Source organism: Etheostoma cragini, chromosome 22 (assembly GCF_013103735.1).
Source record: "Etheostoma cragini isolate CJK2018 chromosome 22, CSU_Ecrag_1.0, whole genome shotgun sequence".
Lineage (NCBI taxonomy): Eukaryota > Metazoa > Chordata > Actinopteri > Perciformes > Percidae > Etheostoma > Etheostoma cragini.
Window position 1 is genome coordinate 11,403,973 of NC_048428.1, and position 21,907 is coordinate 11,425,879.

General features: G+C 40.5%; 2 protein-coding genes and 1 long non-coding RNA gene across 4 annotated transcripts; all 3 read right to left on the reverse strand.

Moving 5' to 3' along the window:
- Positions 1-64: 64 nt before the first annotated feature.
- LOC117938313 lies at positions 65-11,585 on the reverse strand. Its single transcript, XR_004655367.1, has 3 exons — positions 11,574-11,585; positions 10,979-10,981; positions 65-508 (listed from the first exon to the last, which is right to left on the reverse strand). It is a non-coding gene; the product is annotated as an uncharacterized LOC117938313 (long non-coding RNA).
- On the reverse strand, positions 1,131-9,571 carry slc51a (solute carrier family 51 subunit alpha). Its single transcript, XM_034862840.1, has 8 exons — positions 9,307-9,571; positions 5,838-5,989; positions 5,675-5,748; positions 5,225-5,383; positions 3,662-3,773; positions 2,041-2,187; positions 1,772-1,877; positions 1,131-1,583 (listed from the first exon to the last, which is right to left on the reverse strand). Exons 1-8 carry the CDS (start codon positions 9,380-9,382, stop codon positions 1,435-1,437), a joined length of 975 nt encoding a protein of 324 aa, XP_034718731.1. The 5' UTR covers positions 9,383-9,571; the 3' UTR covers positions 1,131-1,434.
- Positions 11,586-12,557: 972 nt separating the features above from the next.
- Positions 12,558-21,494, reverse strand: LOC117938311 (palmitoyltransferase ZDHHC20-like). Of its 2 annotated transcripts, XM_034862838.1 has the most exons (14): positions 21,330-21,494; positions 20,130-20,156; positions 19,702-19,796; positions 19,485-19,605; positions 19,328-19,397; positions 19,166-19,198; positions 18,500-18,620; positions 17,892-17,927; positions 17,537-17,669; positions 17,146-17,272; positions 16,376-16,465; positions 16,136-16,257; positions 15,996-16,043; positions 12,558-15,850 (listed from the first exon to the last, which is right to left on the reverse strand). In XM_034862838.1, the coding sequence occupies exons 1-13, from the start codon at positions 21,445-21,447 to the stop codon at positions 16,000-16,002; spliced, it is 1,137 nt and encodes a 378-aa protein (XP_034718729.1). In that variant the 5' UTR covers positions 21,448-21,494; the 3' UTR covers positions 12,558-15,850; positions 15,996-15,999. The 2 variants fall into 2 exon arrangements, with proteins under 2 accessions (XP_034718729.1, XP_034718730.1); XM_034862839.1 differs by lacking the exon at positions 17,892-17,927 and having other exon boundaries at positions 21,330-21,490.
- Positions 21,495-21,907: the final 413 nt, after the last annotated feature.

The window sequence follows — 21,907 nt, forward strand, 5'->3', positions numbered from 1 at the left end:
CAAGTGCAATAAACGTGTTTTTTTTTTAAAGTAATAAAATGAAGGTGGGTTCAGTAATAGAGCTGTAAAAGCTAAAGCATCACGTGCGAGTCAAATGCAAAACACCTGATATAATAAACAAAAAATACTTCCTAATATAAAAAAGGAAGATAAAATAAAAAAATAAAATATATTGTATTTTGAAGGACAAATCTTCACACTTCCGGTCTACTCGGACTGTAATTGCGTTTTTGTACAGTACGTACATCCGAAAGTCTCGACTCAACCGCACTTGGCCCGGCCCGGGCTTGTTGATGCACCATGGTGATTGGCTTAAAACCGGGAAGTGAGACACAACACCGACCCAATTGGACGGGGGCGTGTCAATCAACCTCGTTTACATCAAAATGTTCATCTGCAGCCAGTTGCTATAAAACGTGCAGAATTAGGTTCACACACAGTCAATGGGTACACATGTAAAAGGATGTAATGTGTGGCGTACTTATGCGCTGCAAAAGTTCGCACTGGACTGTGGGAAGACTAGTTAGCCTGTGAAATGACCTGTTCCAGTAAGAACAGGCAGGTGTCATTAAGCTCCAATCCCAGATCTACTGCCACCTGGCGGCCCCAGATTAGAAATACAGTGTGACAGCTGAACGTGAAAAGTGAAAATACTGTAAGAAAAGACACCCCAGAGTCATTCAGTGACATATCATCTGAGGATGTTTAAAATGCTCACATTGTAAAAGGTAATAGTGACAGTAAAGGTCAAGTGGTTGTCACACAGAATGCAAAAAAAGCAGCATTTATGCAATAATGCCTCACAAAAACACAGCATATATAAATAAGTGGTGCCACTTTGGATTTGAGGTCACACTATTTCTAGTAATTTTCTAGAACATACCTGACATGCAAGTGTAAACTTACAGGAAAGAAATTGAAATAGTACTTCAAGTGGTAATTATTTGCTAAAGAATTTCAAATTTGTCTACCAGCAGACATGGAAAATCACATTTCTACTAATACGTTATTAAAAAATTCACCAGTTTCTCAATTTTCCTCATAATTAGAACCAAATCACAGGTTTTCAGACACTTCCTTGGACATTACCAAATAATAGTTGCATGTGTGTGTGTGTGTGTTTTTTGTTGTTGGTAGAAACAAATTGAAATGACACAAAATGGGAACTATCATAACTGTTGGATCCCTCCGGTGTGTGATTTGTGTGACCGGTCAATCAAACAATGTTGTAAAGTTTCAACCTCCGTGACCCCAAATGAACCCCAACGAATACATTTACATACCATTCTTATTACATTTATTCATATTGACTTATATAATCTCTTGATCATCTACATGCAGGATATAGAAATCTCACACACACACACATACAAACGCACGCACGCACACACATACACACACCCACACACGCGCACACACACACACACACAGTTCTCATGCAGACCCGGGCATTGTAACCATCCTGGTTTTTTCGTTTATGTCGTGTTCCTCTTCGGGTATGGGTTCATACTGTCGGCGGTACAGCAGACGTGTTACCAGTGTAATGATGAACATCTCCAGGATCAAAAGCTGCTGACTCATCACTGTGGAAACAGATGTGAAAGTAAAGAAAGAATAGGAAAAACAAAGGTTGGCTGCAAGTTAAAGAAATATTTCATTTTCATTCTTGGTGTCGACTGAACAAATACCCAGAAATAGATTGAGGAATTTTTTAGGGGTTAGATAAACTCATAGACGGATGGACTGGTTTTATGGATGGATGTTGACTCACTGTATCCTCTGGCTGCGGAGGAGAAGGGTGGAGTGCAGGCAATGGTTCCATTTAAAGCCAAGATGTTGATGATAGCGGTTTGCAGCTGACTCAGGATCAGCACCAGCTACACACACACACACACACACACACACACACACACACACAAACACACACACACACGCTTTAACCTGACAAACACAATGCTGGAAAATCATGTATCACATTTATGAGAAAGGCTAGTGTACTGTCCCACGAGGGGTGCGAACAGCTGTTTTCTCGTGCCTTACCTGGTACATGGCGTACTTGGGGATGATCTTGATTGTCCGCAGGGCAGTCCTTAGGTGCATGAACATGATCGCTACAGGCCACAGAGCTATGATTGTCAAGATGCCCACAAATGGGTTAATCCAAATCGCAGCTCCTTCGATGCTCAACTGATACACACACACACGCACACACACACACACACAGTCACAAGTCAAAGTCATGAAGATAGCAAAGTCAACTCAGAATTCTGAGAGTGTGAACAGGACAAAAGGGACTCATTGTACACTGTGGAGAAAAAGAAAATATGAAAGACATGTCACAATATAGTGTTTCTGTTCGTTAATAGGCATCGTTATCCTCCATACTTTTGTATCAACAATTATAACATTGTTATTACTCTTAAATAGAGTGATAAAAAGTCTAAAAATATATTTAGGATTTTTTACTTTCATCTTCTACTGTCCTCTTTATGCTACTACAGTACCTTTATTGTCTTTTTTTTGTTAAACTTCAAATTTCTTACAAAATAGGGTACACGTTGTGATAATAATTAACTACAAATATAGCAAAACATTTTGACAGTGTGCCTGGTACTTGGTGCACATCCCAATGCTAATATTATCAGTCCTAAGTAAGCTGTATCATTGAGGTTCTAATGCTCTCTAACGCAGTCTGAATGACTGCTTGTGAACTGCGGTCAAACCCAGGTAGCACTGATCAAATGTAAATTTAATGTAAATGTGCTGTATTTATAGAGCGCTTTTCCAGTCTTAACAACTGCTCAAAGCGCTTTTACATCTACAGGAAACATTCACCATCCACACACATTCATACACTGTGGCCGAGGCTGCCGTACAAGGTGCCACCTGCTCATCAGATAAACATTCACACACATTCACACTCCGAGGCGCAGCACCGGGGGCAACTCGGGGTTCAGTGTCTTGCCCAAGGACACTTCGACAATGACTGCAGGGGCGGGGATCAAACCCCCAACCTTCCAATTGGCAGGCAACCGCTCTACCACTGTTAAAATGTAAATCAATATATGTCGATTACTAATTTTAAGAACAGTTGTAGTGTACTGTTTAGCTGAAAAATTAGAAAGTTTGTCATCAGGTCGAGCACATACTCAGTGTAAACCTTGATTACTGTTCTAATCTCTGTTTCGTAAAAGCCCTCCTAGGGCCAAGTGTTGCCAACTAGCATCCGCTATAAACACTACGATACTTGAATTAGATAACTATTTTTAATCTGCCTATGTTGTATCTGTCCCGATCAAATAAACTGTACATATAAAAAAAAATAGATCACCCATTTTAGAAAGTGTTATGGAAACAAAAAGGATAATTGTGATTTCTAAAAATGAATCACAATGACTGATAAGGATGTTTATACCTTAACATCTTTGCTTTTGCCTCAATACAACAGGTATTGAGCCAAGACTATGATTGTCATTATTCTACAGAAAATATAAACAAAGTTGAGCATCCAGATCAAGTGGCAATGAGCGCAGTAAAGTATCCCAATCAAACAACAGTAAACATTGGGAATCTGGCCTGTATGACTCAGAAAATAAAATGGAAATACGGGATACAATAGCATGGAGAGACGCCTTTAAGAATTCATATGTTACCAACTCACATCAGCGAGGTCAAATGTCCCATTGGTTGAGAGGACAATGGAGAGGATGGTGAAGACAATCTTCAGGACTGCAAACTGGAAGGAGCCAAGTTTGAGCAGGAAGAGAGAGCGCCTGGAGTTGGAACAAAGAGTAGCCACGGATGACACATACTGGTTTTAGTCTCTAAATGCATTTGAAAAAACTCTTAAAAGTCCATTGTGGAATTTACCATCGCCCTGAACCTATCCTGGGTTATTACCGCAGGACGTTTTGAACAATTCAGAGTGGCCTTGGGCAAATCTTTATTAGTGATGCACTACACCATTGATGGGAAAGGGTGCACTGCAATAAAGAAATAGGTCTGAGCATGTCTTGCCTTAATTATTATCATCATCATCATCGTCATTGTTGTGTACAGCAGGAGGGTTTACACAAAGGACTGTATGTGTATTCACACTGAGGGGATGCATGAATGCATAGCAACACATACAAGACCATTACTTTGCCATTGCCTGATACCACCGGCATATATTTTTTTTATGAAATGCTCATAGCCTTAACAGGCCTGTATCTGCTACAGACAAAAACAAAAACAGAAGAAGAAAATTGTTATGTCTGCGGACTTTTTCCAAACTTGACCAATCAACTGTGACAGTACGTATTACACCATCTGTGACACATAGTGAAACAACCGTGACACAGTGAAAATGCAGCCAGTAACTACTCAGGAAAGGGCATGATGTGATTGCTGCGTACACACTGGGTCCCACCTTGAAAGAGTTGAACGGCCGTGGGAGTGTAAACTGCGTTCAGCCTGAGGTTATGTATGTACAGAGGATCTCCGAGGTTATGTAATCTTCAAACAAGCCGAAAAAACAACCTCAGAGTTCACTAAACTTTAAACAACATGTGGTTGTGTCCATCTTAGAAGCTGCGCGGGATCTTTCCCCGTTAGCTTTAGCATAAGCTAAAAGCTATTTGTCCCGGGGTCCTTCAATCTGTTCAAGTAACAATACTCTTTACAACATCACATTACACACACAGACATTGTAACATTTTGAAAATACATAATTAAATCTTACAGTTAACGCAATTAATACAAAAAATAAAATAAAATAAAGACATTACTCCAAATAGATCTATTTTAAGAAATAAGATAACAAATCAGTACTAAAGGTTAGGTTTGTATATAAAGTAAAAGGTGTTTTGTTTGTTATAACATTATGTCAAAAATACATTAGAAATGCAAGGTGTTTCAATCACCACCTCAGTAATGTAGAGAGTCCTCATATTACTGGATAATTGGATTCATTTCTGCTGGATTTTTGTTAAATTTCAGTAAACATGAAGTGAGAAATTAGAGGCCTCTCCTGCCAAGGATAATGGTACTTGTAAATCCAGATGTGCTACATTGGAAGCTGTCCAGCAGTTCCTGCTGCTGTTGTCAAAAATCAAACAATGCTTCTGCTTAGTGTTCATCAAAAGCTGTTTACATCCAGGGAGTGGCAGTGTTCACTACAGCACTAAAGGCAAGAACAAGCAGAAATGTTGTACCACAGACTGTCTATTACTGCAGTGTTTACCGTGTGATGGCCACATGTGGCAGGCAGGGGCAGCAGCAGCAGCACGGCCCAGTGCTGATCCTGAGTTTATGTCTCCCTGCTCGCTTCAGGAAAATCTCGTCTCCACCCAACTCCTCGAGCATCAAGATCAGGAACTTGAACACCACGATGGCAAAGTAGCTACAGAGAGATAAGAGGAGTCACTAGTAAACAAAAACAAGGAATGAGGGAAGTAGGAACAATGGCGCACATGAATGATGAGTGGAGTAGAGAAGCAGGATCAGCAGAGTAATGAAAACCATATCTTCCACACACGTTGCACAACAGTTTCACTGTTTTCTATAGAACTCTCAGTAGGTTACGAGGTTCAAGTTTCCAAGCTGTTATTTTTTACTGCGAGGCTCACAAAACACACAGAAGAGTGAGAGATGGAAGGTGAGTAAAAAGAGAAGCAGAGAAAGAGAGACCCACCAGGCAGAGGTCATATCAGTAAACATGGTGGCTCTGGGGATCCACATCCCCAGACACGACATGGTGCCAATTACCTAAAAAACAGAAGAGAAAGGGAAATACCATGTGAAGATAAAGTATATTCACATACACTATCCGTAGTTTTTCACAGTGCTGTTCTTACCGGGGCTGCCCCATTCACCCAGATGATCACACTCTTCTTATTGGCGGGCACTTTCTTATAGATGTAGATACACTCTTCTATGAAGACCAGCATGGACACTGTGGCCATGAAGGTGAGCACTGAGTACAGGATGATGCCAAAGATGTCCAACTCTGGAGGGGGAGAAGGGAAATTACAACAAATTAGCGGCTTTCAAATTTAACCCGAGATTCTGGACGTGCAGGTAATTGTCCGGTAATTAAAACTTGATATATATATACATGTATAGTATATATAATATTTCTTGGGACATTTCTGCCTTTAATTATTAGGCATTGAGGAATACAACTCTACATATGGGTGCACACTCTATGAACTGAGCTACCACGGCACCCAAACTTGATGTGATCTTAAGGAAGGTTGTGGGTATTTATGTTGGCACGGAAACGTGTATTCAAGCAGGCTGAATTGTATTACTGCCAGAATGTATCAAGCATGTCCTAACAAGACTAAGATTCCACAGCCATGCTGGGCTAACCAAACACTTACTTACAATAACAAAAAAAACAAAAATGCCATATTTTGAGGGTTAACCAATAACTAGTCAAGCATTGCCAGACCTTCCTTCACAGTGCTGCGGAGGAGGATCTGACCAGTCCACACGTCATTCCGGGATGGAAGAAAAACGGGATCTGGCTCATTGGCATTCTTTTAAAAACCAATCACAATCGTCATGGGTGGTGCTAAGCGCCAGACGGAGCCGCTGTGCTTCTGCAAAATAGTCTCGGGAAGGACCTGGTTTTGGTGGAGCATGTGTACGTTCAAAGGTTGTTTTAGTCGTGCAACAGAAAGCTCAGATTGGACAGATAGTCTAGCTAGCTGTCTGGATTTACTTAGATTTACTTAGATGTATTTAGAATTGTGTTTATTTCAGCTACACAAAAGGTCAAATAGGATTTAAAAAGAGGATTTTGAGTAAATGTTAAAGGGAAAACTAAAACGCATGAAAATCAAATGCTGTTGCCACAGATGTGCATGTTGACAAAATAAAACAAGCTCCAAAGAATGGATAGATCTTTTAACTTGAACATTTGTTGGAAAGTGGATTGTATTTATCGTGCCATGTGATGTGCAAGCTTGATGAACTTTGCGTCAACAAAGCCGAAATTTGTCTCTTTCAGCCTGGAAAACAGCTGTTTTTCAGCACACATGTGGGTGGGATTATGCACTGGCAGGGGATGTGTCTTCCAGGAATAACATTTTGAAGGAAGCAATCAGCAGACAGCAGATGTCTCAGGAAAAGGAACATAGGTGAAGACAAAGCTGCAGCTACGTTCAAAATAAAACAAAGAGTGGAAAGGTGGAGTAAATTGTTTCCGCATGTTGCCCGCCATTGTAAATCTTCTGGAAAGCCGCGTCCTTTATTCTGCTGGATCCAAAGCAATTAGATGGAATCAGTAGGCACAAAAATGCACACATACAACCACACAAACAAACAAAATTCCTATTTTGATGATTTCTTTCCGTATAGGGGGTCACTTTGCCTTCTTGTTGCGTCGTTTCGGTTGCTATTGAATTGTTTTATATTTCCAGTTGATAACATGACACAGATTATACAAATTGAGATTATAACGTGTTGTTTTGTTCCCTTTCAAATAAACTACTTTATATGTCCTTCTGTGGTTCTATTTTTAAACAACAGGCATGTTACGTGGCCACACATGTTCAGCTAAATGCCAGAAAGAGACTGACAAGCTTGTTTTCACAGATAAAACTAATCCAGATGGTACGTGTGAGACTTTAAAAGTTTTACCGTCAGAAACAAAGCCCAACCAGTACTGCACTTTGAGACTCATACCAATATATTAGGCACATGACATTTTTACTACTAGGGAACAAATGAGGAAGGATATCCCATCATTATCCATAAGTCCTCCATTAGGAATTATTGGAGATGTACTTTTAAAGTCATCAATTATCAAGTAGATCCTGATCTGTTCCCCACTCGTTTCTCAATCGACTGATCATTAGCTACTAAAACCTCATTAGGACTTAGGACTAGTCATTACCTAATGGTTGACAAGCAGTTAGTTCCAAATTTGTTCCTCAAATGTTACCTGGTAACTACTCACATTACATGTGATGTAACGGTACGGCAGGTCATTTTTAACCTTTATTGAGCCTTAATCATAAGGTACAACATGTTTTCTTGTTTGTGTAAAAAACACATTTAAAAATGAAAAAAAAAGATAAATGATGCCAAAAGTCAAATAATAAAGCTGGGCAACAAATTCTTAAAGGGACTGTACTCAATATTTAGGACTTTCATATACTGTAGAAGGGGAACGTCTGTGAGAGCCATGTGGAGGTGGAGGAGGTGGAGGAGGAATCCCCATTATCAAAACGCATCACTGAACTTTACTTTCATACAACACATTTATTACGATTTATTCAGGGATTTAGGCCAATTACTTTAATATTTAAGTCCTTAAAAAATATTACTAAGCTCTATTTAAGTGGATTTTCTCTTTAGGTTGCTGAAACTGCCCGGTTAAAAAACCTCTGAGGAGTGTTATGAGCAGTGAAAAGCAAAGTGAACTGGATAATCCAACGTGAGTCAGAAGTCCAAATACAAATGTATAACACCGCCACACCGGTGAAATAGATTATTGGATTAGCCGAATAAATTGTTGAAAAGTCACAATAACTGAGAAATGAGCCCGGTCTGAAGTAACTTTACTTTGGCTGTTGCGTGGATCTTGCATAATAATTACTGTATGTGCTTTCAGAGATCTTGAGAAGAATCCAAGGCGCCCGAGCAAAAATCTTTCATTTGGTGGAAAGTAACTAAGTAGGCTACATTTACTCAAGCAGATATTGTTTCTTTTCCACCGATGATTTTGTCATCTTTCTAACGTTTTTTCTGCACCTTTTGACGTTTTTGAAGCTTATCGACATGTGTCACTTTTTCCAACGTTCTTTTATAAAAAATAAAAACAAATTCAAATGCTATGGAATTTAATAAAACGTGTCAAGAACGTTGTAGGGAACCATCCACGCTATTTCTTTGGAAACATTGGTTGAAAGAAACCCAAATGTCTGATCTAGAAATATAGATTCTTGGGGGGAAATGGTTCAGATTTGACTTGAGGACAACATGGGGGTTAAATGTTTTGCTTCAGCAATTTTGCTTCAGCAGCCCAAGAGAGAAGCGAGACGACCTCTGGATGTTGTACAGGAGGAATCCAGCATCCTACAGCCCTACAGTTCCCAAAGTGGGGTTCAGGGACATCTAGGAATCCCCCACACCCTAAGTAATCACCACCAGACCACCCGTTTAGTCTCTCTTTCCCCCGGATTACCACTAGTTTACAGTTCAAGGCAGGCAAGGATACAAATCCCACTCCCTAGACGGATTCCTGCTAAAGAAACCCACTGTGTAAAGAGCAGAGATGTCCCAGATCTGCTGTGTCAAAGCCAGTCTACTCACTGAGGATAATGTCGATGGCGAGAGGGGGTTTCTCCCTGCAACTTGGGTGAATAGTTTGGTTGGATCCGCTATCCATGGTGGCTGCTGTCGGTAGATATACACAACATGAAACTTTGAAAAATGTCTCATCCACACACGCTCGATGCGTTAAAGTCTGCAGCTGCGCTGTCCCTCCTCTCCAAAGATCCAAAGAGCGTCCTCAACTTTCCACAGAAGAATATTTGCCTCCTTGGCACCCCAAAACACTTGTCGCAATCTCTCGACCCGCCTCTCTACCGCTGTCAAATCACCACCTCCTGGGTAATTGTGGGCGGCCATGCCCATAGTCTTTTTTTTCTAAAGGAAGGAGAATGCCTTACATTTCATTTTGAATGTTTTCTTTACAGCAGATTATTGCAGCAGAAAATAAGGGAAAGTTTACAGTATTAGTTGTGTGTGTGTGTGTGTGTGTGTGTGTGTGTGTGTGTGTGTGTGTGTGTGTGTGTGTGTGTGTTATGGGAGGGGGTGTTTCTTGAGACTGGAGCCTGTAGACAACACAGGCACTCACATCACATGCCCCTGCGTTCCCATAGCAACACATACAGGGGTATCGTCATGTGAGGCATTTGCTGCAAATCTTTTTGCGCCCTTGGCTACATTTGAATCATTTTCCTCAACACTGAGAGGCATGTGTAGAGGTCCAGTCACTGAATTGGAACTATAATCACTGATGATCATTTTACCCAGTACATCTTTTTAAAAACCTTGTTAATCTTTCATCAGAACTTGCTCCAACTTTCTTCTTGTACTTTCTTCTTGAACATCTCTGCCCCCCTCCAACCTCAGATCCAGCTTCGTGCAAGGACCTGCAGAGAGTTGCTTCAGCAGATGAACAGACAAGAGACGGCGCCCTACCTTTTCGAAAAGATATTTACACCAGACGCTGAAAGAAAAAGGCTAGGAGGATCATTGAGGATCAACAACCTGCGTGACGGCCTTTTCTCTCTGTTGAGGTCAGTTAGATACACTATAGGCCAGCACTGAGACGCTCAGGAGGAGCTTCTACGTCTAGGCCATTACATTTCAAATAAGAACATGTTTTTGCTTTGTTTGGAGATTAAATATCTTTATCCTTGAGCTGCATGTGCAGACACATTTGAGAAATCATTCCTGAAGAAAATGAACATGGATAAAAATCCTGTCATGTGACCTGCAGCCCAACACTTCATTGCGCATAGGAAGTATGATTCAGCTCTGTGTCACTTTACATGACAAGTGAATCAGTTTGATCAAGTCTGAGCAACTTTTATTTTTTAGCTAGGTTCTGGATACGTCAAGGCACCCCTTTGCCAACTATTCAAGGAGGTTTAATATCAGCAGAAAGGATTTGTCTAGACTGGTCAAAATTTATAAGAATAATTCAATGGGTGTAAGAATTTACAGAGCAATCTTCAGCCACAACACAGCTTTAGTAAGAAGACTTTTATGGGCAAATAATACTCTAAAGAATCTATATTCAGCTTCAGTTAAATTAAATTTTAATTTTAAAGAAGATGTTAACAAAAGACAAAAGAGAAATCCTTGGATTATGATTAATGGATGACTCAGCATACAGCTACACTTTTACTGGGACATTAGCAATTGTAAGTCAGACATTACGATTGATGTAAATGCAACCTTAAAGTTAAAACACCTACTCCACAAATAGTCACCTGATCGCATCATCCATCCAAGTTTGGATGACAAGGGACACTGTTGGCTATGTGTGTAGATACTGATGTTACAATCCACTGTTAATTTGTGGATTTTCCCTTTAATGGATAAACCATCCAAAGGTCTTTAGAGAAACTGCAGTTGTTTTGGCCTTGCAGAGGTCAGACTTGTTTGGTTTTTCACATGTCACTGTTTACTTTCTCTCATAGACCGACAGAGGGCATTGCCTTGGGAGCTTAGGGCTCTCATGTGCATGGACACACACTTTACACACACACACGCACAAAACTAGTCATGTTGAAGACCCAAAAACACAGTAAATGATATGCATTTATTGACTTATTCAATATCTTGTGAGGTTCTATTCAAACTGTTTCATAATGCAGCAGTGTTTACCACGACATTGCATTTACATTACGCCAAGTCATGCTGTTATCACCTTGGCTAGTTTGCTTGATAGATCTGCAGAACAGATATGAAACACAGGGGACTTGTTCTGTTCCGTCCTATATGCCTAAATTAGAATTTCCAAATTTCCATGTGAGGCTCTTTTGTAGGGGGGGGGGGTGAAGGACCTGTGTGTTAACTGATAGTAAAGGTTCATATCAGTCTACAAACAATGTTGATTGACTTCAAATACTGTACTTTGAGCAAGAAACAATTGGCCTTTTTAAGTTTTGCATCTGAACTTCAAAAGTCTCTTGATTTAGACAATAAGAAATTAATGTGTACAAAGCACACTAGTCTAAAATTTGTTTTATTTGCACAACTGGCATCTTTATGTTTCACTTCAGGAAGTTAGCACTTGATACGGAGTAGCATTTACGCACAAAGTGACGCTAAAAACACTGTGCAAAAGTGGTCTTTTTAAATGTATACCCCCCCCCACACACACACACACACACACACACACACACACACAGACACACCACCCACCCAGACAAAAACCATCATCAAAATATATAAGACCAGCCAACAACATATTAATAAAATAGTCACACTATAAACCAAATAAACATGTTTAAATGACTACACCCATCATACATGTCTCTTCCCATCACAAAGCTTCTTAGGAGCCCTCCAGAAAGCCTTCCACATTTTCCCGTGTACACATCAAATCTGGATAACTGATATCTTTTTAAACTCAACCACCCTAGCCATCTCACAAGCCCAAACTTGAATTGACGGCACCCCTTCATTCCGCCATTGACTCGAAATAATCTGTCTGGCTGTTATTAAACTACTCTGGACCCAACTACTTATGTGCTTATCTATTCCGTTTAGGATCGATCCATCTCCTAGAACAAGTAATCTCGGGCTGAATGGAACCTTTGTCCCTTTGATCCAACATATCTTCGACCGGTCGGTCAGTGGTCCAGTTGCCTTGTGGGTAAAGTAGTTTTCACAAGGAGGAAGTGTATGTATGTGTGTAATAAAAAAGATGCTATATTTGGCTCTACTGTATAGATTTTGATCCTTTTTTTACTGCCTATAATGAGTCTGATAATGTTATAGGGTAATTCTTAAAAAAAGAATAAGAAAAAATAAATCTGCTTGGCAAAATTTGGTTTAAAAAACATTTATTATTATTTTTACGTTAACTGTATAGAGGCAAGTACTTCATTCACAAAATAGGAACGGTAAAATTAATCAGACAAGAAAAATATATATGTAGTCTTTTTCTTACATTATCAATATATATACTGTATATACACACATTGTAAAATAGGACATTGTAACAAAAAGAAACCAAAGTGTAGCAATAAGCAAATGATAAGCTACATCTGCAATGGGAATGCAGATGTAAAATGTTTACAGTCTAACAAGAAATGACTGAAATTAGGCTGACATTTCCAGACCCTTCCTCCCTTTTCACAGCAGTTTTTATGGCTTCATTTATAAAGTTGAGACGGACCAGAGTAAAGCGGAGTTAAAACATGACGCACCTAGCAATAATTGAAAACCCCCAATGTTAACACCACAATCCCTATTATCATGATAAAACACATTTTTACACAAGTTAGGCGCCATGCTTTTGAGCATTGTTCAGACGTTATGTACGCACAAGATGTTTAGAAAAATCTAATGGCTGCACAGAAGCATTTCTTCCAAGAAAACAATATTACAAAAGAACACTCAATTAAGCATTACAAAATACACACGCACACTTTAGTCTCAAGGCCAAACAGCCCGGAGAGAGAATATAGGCAATTTGTAGAACAACAAAATCGACAGGTCCAATGTTTTTTTTTTTTTTTTTGAATTAGTGGCCCTAAGTGATGAGGGTAATGAGCCACGCACCTTACAGATGATACATATTTTTGCATTTCTATTAAAACCAAATCTTTGAGTTTGAGGTTTAGAAAAGATCTACACACGATCGGAACACAATCTTGGCTTGAATCACGATCTCTGACACTAATTGAATCTGAATAATCGAGATCAAACCACAATGTTATTTTGACACTTAACATAATTCACACAGTAACAAATGTCCTCCAATCACACTTGATTCAAACATCAAATCAAACATGATTGGAAGGATAAAATGTAAACATAAAGTCGAAAGAGCGGGCGGTTTTAAAACGCTCCATCATTCGATCAAGTCCCCCCACTGTCCCGTCTACATTCAGCACAACTGTGACAATGATTACCAAGAAACACACCGTACAACATCACTACCCCACTCTACACAACAGAAACAGCTGTAAACTTGTACATCCCCAGAGTCCGGTGGGATCTAGTTAGTAGGAGGCTCTTCCAGCAAAGATAAGGGATGTGGTCAAAATGACACGAGCAATGCCAGACATGAGGAGTAAGCTGGGTCTCCCTCCAATGGGAGTTGGAAAGTTGCATAATTCCTTGGAAAGTTGCAAAATTCCTTGGAAAAGGATGTAACACAATCCTGAACGGTTGTTATTTGGTTAAACTGACAGAATCGTCCGTTCTTTAACAGATTTGGACATGTGCATGAGTCATGGAATCTACAATTCTTCCTTAACCGATTTTGTTAGACCCTCAGAGTCACATCCAAGATATTCAACACTTGACACAACTCAGATGTTCAACATTGACACTATTAGGTTTGACACAATCTGAGGCTCCTTTAACAATTCAGGGCCACAACACTGAGCTGACTCCCGAATACATACAGAGTAGAGAAGACGCTGTAGTCGACACCTTAACTTCACATCAGATCAGATGGGCTTCAATTCACTTTCACTTCAAATGAAATCTGGATGAGTTATTACAGGAAGGTAATGCATATTAACTGCATTTAATTTTGAAGAGAGCTGCTCTTGCAGATCTGACTGAAACAGAGTTGAGCCCTGATCCACATGCAGACAGAGTTCAGATAAATCTCTCATCTGAATGACGGTAGATAGATAGCCGCAGCTGTGTCGCCACCTGTTGACTAGCACTGGTAATGGAAGGACATCATGACCCGCTACAGTCAGGAGGGACTGACAAACCTAGTATAAAATATTGCGCCACAACGACAGGTAAAGAGAATTTGGTTACGATAACATTGGCCAGTGAGTTTGATATAAAGCTAGGATGTTGTAAACACTTCAGGTTCAGAGCTCCTGACAGGTCAGCCCTTATTTGGCAATGATTGTTGGTGTCTGAGGAAAGGCTGAAGCACTGAGCTGTAGAAAAAAACAGCTGTAGACATTGCGGGCTCAGAATCACTGATCAGCATATGACATACTTCCATATGACTCTGAAAGAAAGATAGTGACGGACGCTCCACATTGCACCGTTTGAAATGTGTCTCCCAGGTCATTTATACGCAGCATGTTTTAACACAATTTGGCCACAAAAACACAATTATTTTAGTTGCTGTTAGCTCGTACAAAATAAGACTTCAACTGTCCACACACATTCACACACAAACAATACGCCTTAAATCACATAATTATCCAACATCCGTTATACCTGGGATGCTTTTTGGGCATAAAAAAAAGGAAGAAAAAAACAAAGCAGCGAGGGTGTTTTAATGGACATTGATAATCTAACAAAGTGAAAATGCGCCACCTTGTGCTCAGATATCCAAAACGCCATCCAAAACCCAGCTAGTCTTCCCTGGTGTGCACTGGTTCAGTACACTCCAGTACAGTCCTCTTTAACATAGTCCAGGATTTGGTGGGAAATATCCATCTCAAAAAGTTGCAGACCACAGATAACTCATAATAATAGCGCTCCACATTATGAGTTAAAAAAAAGAAGACAAAAAACAAACAAAACAAAAAACAGAAGTAAACTGATCCATGTCCTCGGGATGTACTGCCTTTCTAAAAACACGAGAGAGAAGTGTTCACAACAAACCAATGCTCCAGCATGTCCCCCACTCGTCACTGCAGCGTTGTGCCCAGAAAAAGAGTCCTGGTGCACCCAGGACGCTTTTGGCACAATAAAGTTCTCCCATTAAACACCAAAAGTAGCTTAAATTCCTTCTGGGATTCTTAAATTTTCTCACCATCAATAAATGGTATCAATAAAAAAAAAAAATCACCCAAAAAAAACTAAACAACACAAGGAAATATGTATATAGTTGAATGTATGAGTGTGAGCATGTGTGTGTGTGTGTGTGTGTGTGTGTGTGCGCATTGGTGTGAGAGGGAACAAGCTTGTATCACATGTCCTATGGGGATAGGTGTGCGATTTGCTTATGACACTGCATGCGAAAAAGGCCAATTACTGTGCTGTGAATGGGCAAAATAAATGCATTTCCATCGTAAGTCAGAATGGGCCTGTGGGCATGGGGTTGCGCTGGGAGACTGTTGCCATGGTGACAAACTTAACTGTTGCGTTGCTTAAGGCATCGTATTAGATGACTGAGGAGTCTCTCCTGTGGCAGAGAAGAGAAGAAACAAAACGAAGATTAGATACATTACTCTCAATTAGGCAACACAACACCTACATGTGATTAATCTGCACACAGAAGACACAGCTGTACTCAAACCTACACACTGAATGAACTCACATTTACGTACCTGGTTAGGACTCGCTCTCCATGGAGACTGTAATGGTTTCACTATCAGCTGTGAAGCCAAACAGAAAATGTGTAAGTTACCACACACAGAGTTGTTAATGTTCATTTTGTTGGTGAATTATTACCCCTGGTAAAGCTCACCTGATTTGAGGGTGCTATCAGCCTGATGGTCTCCAATGTGGTTGGCATGCTGGTCGTTGCTCAGGAGGCGGTTCTGTGACTCGCTGACGGGGCTCACAGGGCTCACAGGGAGCTCAGCAGCTCTGGAAACATGGCCCAACAAATTAAAAAAAGTGCTGTGCACCCAGAACCCTTTGCAAAAAATCCCTTTTAGGACCTCGTGTCAAATATTATATATTTTATTACACCGAGATTGATCACCTGTTATTGGGCTCGGGCTGCAGGGTCACCGTGGCCTGCTCCACATCAGCGTTGACCAGCCGCGTAGGAAACGCCAGACCATCTCCCTGACTGTGGGGAACAAGGAGGACCAAATGCCCAGTCAGCCCAGACAGACACAAAAGGCAGTTGGGTTGGAATTCCTCCGGAACTTCAACTACTCAATTCAATTCAATTCAATTGTATTCGTAGTATCAAATCATAACAAGAGTTTTCTCAAGACACTTTACAGACAGAGTAGGTCTAGACCATAATCTACCAAATAATGTAGATTATGTAATAAATAAATTGTTGAAACCTGAGCTTGTTGTTGTGAAATATTTTTAGTTTCATATTAGACATTCCAAATGTTGTAGTTACTCAACTAGAAAATAATAGTTGTAGTAGTTCACGGCATAGCAGGGCACTGCAGGGCATAAAGTAATCTGGACTGGGGCATGTCTTGGAGGGTAATAGCAGTACAATTCCTGTTTGTCTTTTTGTGTATTGTAGCTTTGTTGGAGGTGCCATATAGTCATATAGTTTGTTGTGGGGGGGGGGGGGGGTGTCCCGGTTAATAATTGTATTAATGTATTACTGAAAAAAAAACAATAAAAACACTGTTTAAAAAAAACATGGTCAAATCCCCCTCCCCTCCCCCCCTCTTTCATCTGTGTCGGATAGATTTACAGTTTTAACCCAAGAATCAATACTTGAATCCAGTGCCAGCGCTACAGAAGGCCCTAAATCTTCCCTTCCTTTGTCTCCTTTACCTGGTGAAGATGGGCAGCAGCCAGTACTTCTTCTGGTCTCCAAAGACCTGAGCGATATTCTTCCGGAAACCCAGAGAGAAGCCGTTCTTATCAGAGCCTGTCCTAAAGACTGGTGCTCTGAACGCCTCTGCAGAGAGGGAGCAACATGGAGAGACAAATACAGAGATCAGTGAACTACCGCGGGACATTTCTTAAGATGAGAAAGGAAACAAATCTGGGTATGTGTGTGTTAAGATACATTGTTACCTTCAAATCTGGAAATGAATGTTCTTGAACATGTACATTTGTACAACTACAACACTGTTGAAAACCTCTTAAACAAATGTAATGGTTGGGTTTTTGAAGTGGTTAAATAACAGAACTACCTGTTGAATGTGTGTTTTTGTGTTACCTATAGTGGACCTGTTCTTCCCTACAAGCCACAGGTGGTAGCTGAAGAGGGACAGAATACTGATGCAGAACATGGCCGCCACAAAAAACAGAAACAAGACATGGAATTTGGCGTGAGTGTCTGGCAGCTCATTCTGGAGGAAGAGATGACAGAAAAGGAGAGAGGAATTTGCAACATATTATACATTTATTATTTATGGAAATAAAGAATTAAGAGAGAGAAACTAAAAAAAAAAAGGAGAGAAAAAGTAAGAGTGTCATGTGAACCAAGTCACTGCACACACGTCACGACAACAACCATGGCAACGATGGTAAGGCAGTGCAACACTAAAGGCTTTGGAGGATCGCTGGGTTACCTTTGGGCAGTTCTCTGCCGATTTCCTCCGGCAAAGCTTTAGTACAAACAGAAATGAAACTGGTTAGCAACACCAGGAGAGAACAGGTGGAAGGGGAGGATGCAGGCAATACAAGGCAAGGCCAAGGTGGGTGAATGGGGGGGGGGGGGGGGGGGGGGGGGGGGGGGGGGGGGGGGGGGGGGGGGAAGTGAAAGAGAGTGGGTGAATGTACAAAGTGTGCCTGGAATGGAGAGAACAAAGGGATAAAAGACGAAGAGATGAAAGGAAATCGAAGTGGAACAGGTACAAGAAAAGGAAAAAGAGGGGGAGTGTTTGCGCATGCAGGAGTGGTGTGACTGATGGGTCTGATTATGGAGAGGGAGACAAAAAAAGGAGAGTGGGAGATCAGGGAACAATGACCCAGTGTAAGAGAACTGGGGATAACAGAAGAGAGGGATCGGAGGGTGAAGGCTGAGAGAGGACAGAGAAAACAGTGGAGTGGTACGGCTCAGCACCGTGCACACACTCAGAGGATGCTCATCCAGGCTTAGACATGCAACCAAATCTGCATCCTCTGCGTCATCATACAGACCCACACTCCGTCAGCACGTCTGCACTCCATTACTCACTGTCCAGAACTTTATGAAATATTGCAGTACGGTGGCTGCAATGAACAAACAGTACACCAGCGAGTAAGCCAGGAAGAGGATGAAAAACTTGTAGTTGGAGAATCCGACACAGTTGTTCACCCTGGAGACACACAAACACAGAAAAGGTGAGATTTGACACCATTTCTTCAGAGTAGAAATCTTGTCAACCTGAACTTTAAAAAAAATAATAATAATAATAATAAAACAAGGTGGAGTCTTTCTGGTACTCTTATGGTTACAATACAGTAGAAAGCTTTGTTGCCTTCTGTATTTGGTAAATTAAGGCATGAGAACAAGATCTGGTAGGTAATTAAGTTGTTTTAAACAGTTTTGGCAGCATGTCATGCAGAAAGATAAGACATTACTCCAACGTAGCGGAGCTGCATGAAGCTACTGAGAAACGCTTTAAGTATGGTACGTTATGCCATCTGCACAAGACCATAAAAGTGAAACTAAAGAGATTAAAGCAAAACTATGTAACTTTTCCCTTTTCGGTCCCCTTACAAGTTGTCTCATTGGAACGACAAACGCGCGAGGTGTAATCCAAAGAGGGAAATGTTAATGAACTTTAAAACTTCAACTTTGAAATGTGACAGGTTGTATCATATGCAAGGCATATCTCTTTGTTTTGGAGGTCTTACATACCATGGACAATGGTGGTCCATCTTCAGCACACACCTGTCACACACAGCAAGAGAAAAGCATAGGAGAGGACAGTTTTTGTTTTGTTTTTTTAAACAAGAAAATATCTTGGTTGAATCAACAGGAGGTCTCACAGTTAGTATTTCATCAATATGGTTTCCTTACATGTCACACGCGGAGCAATGATGACACCGGTCTGGCTTGATAACTTGACAGCGGTCACAGTAACGGATTGCTGCATCATGTCAACACAACAGGATCTTGTTATGGGACAGCTCCAACACACTCGCACATTCACACTTAGACACAAACACAGATGTACCTCCGGCTCCTGTGCGGGTGTACAGGGGCAGACTGGTGGCAGCTCTCCATAGAATCTCTTGCTGGGACTCTGGCCTCTCTTCCTTCTCATAACGCTCCTTCTCAGCCTTAGGCAGGCAGAACTGGAGTGGAAAAAAATGCAGATTTTTTTATGCCAACAATGGGATTACAGCCATGTAGACAGAGTGGGCTTGTTTGGGAGAATTGGGTTATTTTACCTCTTTGGAAGGGTTGGCAGGTTGAGAGAAGATGGTCTTCCAGTAAGACCATACAAACATGACGAAAAAGAGGTGGAAGAAGATCAGGTAGACAACTGGTGGGAAATATTAAGCAAAATGTCAGAACAAACAGCAAACAGTCTGATGTGTGTGCACTGCTGCTGTCACTTGATGTATGTGGAAACACTGGACAGCTACATATTAAAATACTGGGAGAGTAATGCTGAATAAGGAGCCGCACTGCTTCAAACAAACCAACTCAGCACTTTGAGAAAGCATGTTTTCTGTGCCAGCCTTTTTTCTTCTTCTTTTTCTAAGTGTAGAGAGCATATTTCACTGGACCTTAGAGAGATTATCCCACTAAAGAGAAAACTGGCTCACTTCTGTTAACCTATAATCACAATGTATTTAATAACAAAGACACTTACTCTGCTCTCCTATACTGGGGATGGTGACTGTAAGAGAAGAAAACAGAAAACTCAAATGTTAGATTTACAAAAACAATTATAAGAGTAAAACTTAAATCAGTAGAATACATCAGACTGTGGGCTTTAGAAAGGCTTGGCTATTGAATCCAAACATAAATTCACAAGACACAAAATGTTTAAAGTGATACGAAAAAAAATGAAGACAATTGAAAATGTTCTCTAGTTGGCAAAACAATCTCTCCCCAAGATGCAATCAGTGGCTGTAATGAAGCTTTCAGCCATATAAAGAAAAATTCCTAAAGTCACTGAAACAGAAATTTTAAAACTGTAGATGGACAAACTCCATCTGATGAGGAAACGCTACCTTTCACCTTCTAACTTAATTTAGTAAACTATCTGCATTTTTCCCTTGGAAAAACACTGGATACTTTCACCTCTTCAGGAATATAAAAATCCTTCAAGAAAGATAAATCACGAGCACACCAAGGCAATATGATCTGTAAGGTAGGGTTGAAACATATAGCCTCATTTATAGGAGTCACAAGCCAAAAACAAAAGTTGGGAACCACCAATCTGTGTGTGTGTGTGTGTGTGTGTGTGTGTGTGTGTGTGTGTGTGTGTGTGTGTGTGTGTGTGTGTGTGTGTGTTTGTATGTGTTTTGAAGTGCACTTACACAAGCGATAAGTAACATCATTCACAGTTAAAATACATCAATATTAGAAAACACTTTCTCTCATCTTAATGCAAAAAACTCTCTGAGCCAATTAGCACTTTACCCGTGCCCTTAAGCTAATAACCGAATTAGAGGGGAAGTATGCATCTGGTGAGCCCTCTTTATACACTATCTATGGGTCAGCCAGCCAAATACTGTTTACTAAGCGTTTTAATTCTCCATCCAGACTCCATTCAGTTAGACACAAAATAACAGAGACGAGACGAACAACAATTAAACATCACGGTGAAAGTTTTTCTCTGACCAAAACACATTTCCCGTTACTAAGGCAACCCAAATTGATGGCAGCTGCCAGATAATTAGCTGTATCTAGATTCGGACAGGTTTGCCAACACCATTGTTGAGCTGCGGTCCATTTACTTCCTGCTGGCCAGCAGCAGCTGTATGTTTCTGTGGACAGCACAATGGCAACACCAGAGGTTAAAGGCTTTAAAGATTCAACGGAGGGCGGCAGGACGACTACTTACATATACAAAGCTCCACCACATAAGCATAATACGACCAGCAGACGACCAGGGCGATAAAAATCACAGGTATCCATGCTAAACCCCGTTGACAGCATCTCAGTACGTGAGTGGGCGCCATCTTTCTCCCTCTACTGGGGAAAAGCCACAGAAAGGGAGTGTCGATGTGTGACGTCACGTGAGCAAAGCGTGAGACTGGTGGCAGTCTGAAAAAAACTTTCTGGGAAATTAGATTGGACAAAAGCCTGGTCATTACACTGTAGCTACCCAACAAGGCTCAGAAATACATTTAATTATCCAATATATCGTAGATGTCACTGATGTTTTTGTTACTGCACGACTTTACACATAGTTAGTAGAATAAAATGCTATAATTTAACAATTAGGCTACAATTTGAAATTAGTTTTGGCAAAAAAATTGAATCTGTATTTTATTGTATGATTTATTTTTTATCCAATAAAGTTTTGACAAAAAACAGCCTGGAATAAATATGTCATTATTTAAAATGATGTATTTTTCACAACAAGGCCTACTCTTTTAATTCACGAAAAACAATCACTGGACCTTATAGGTCTATTGT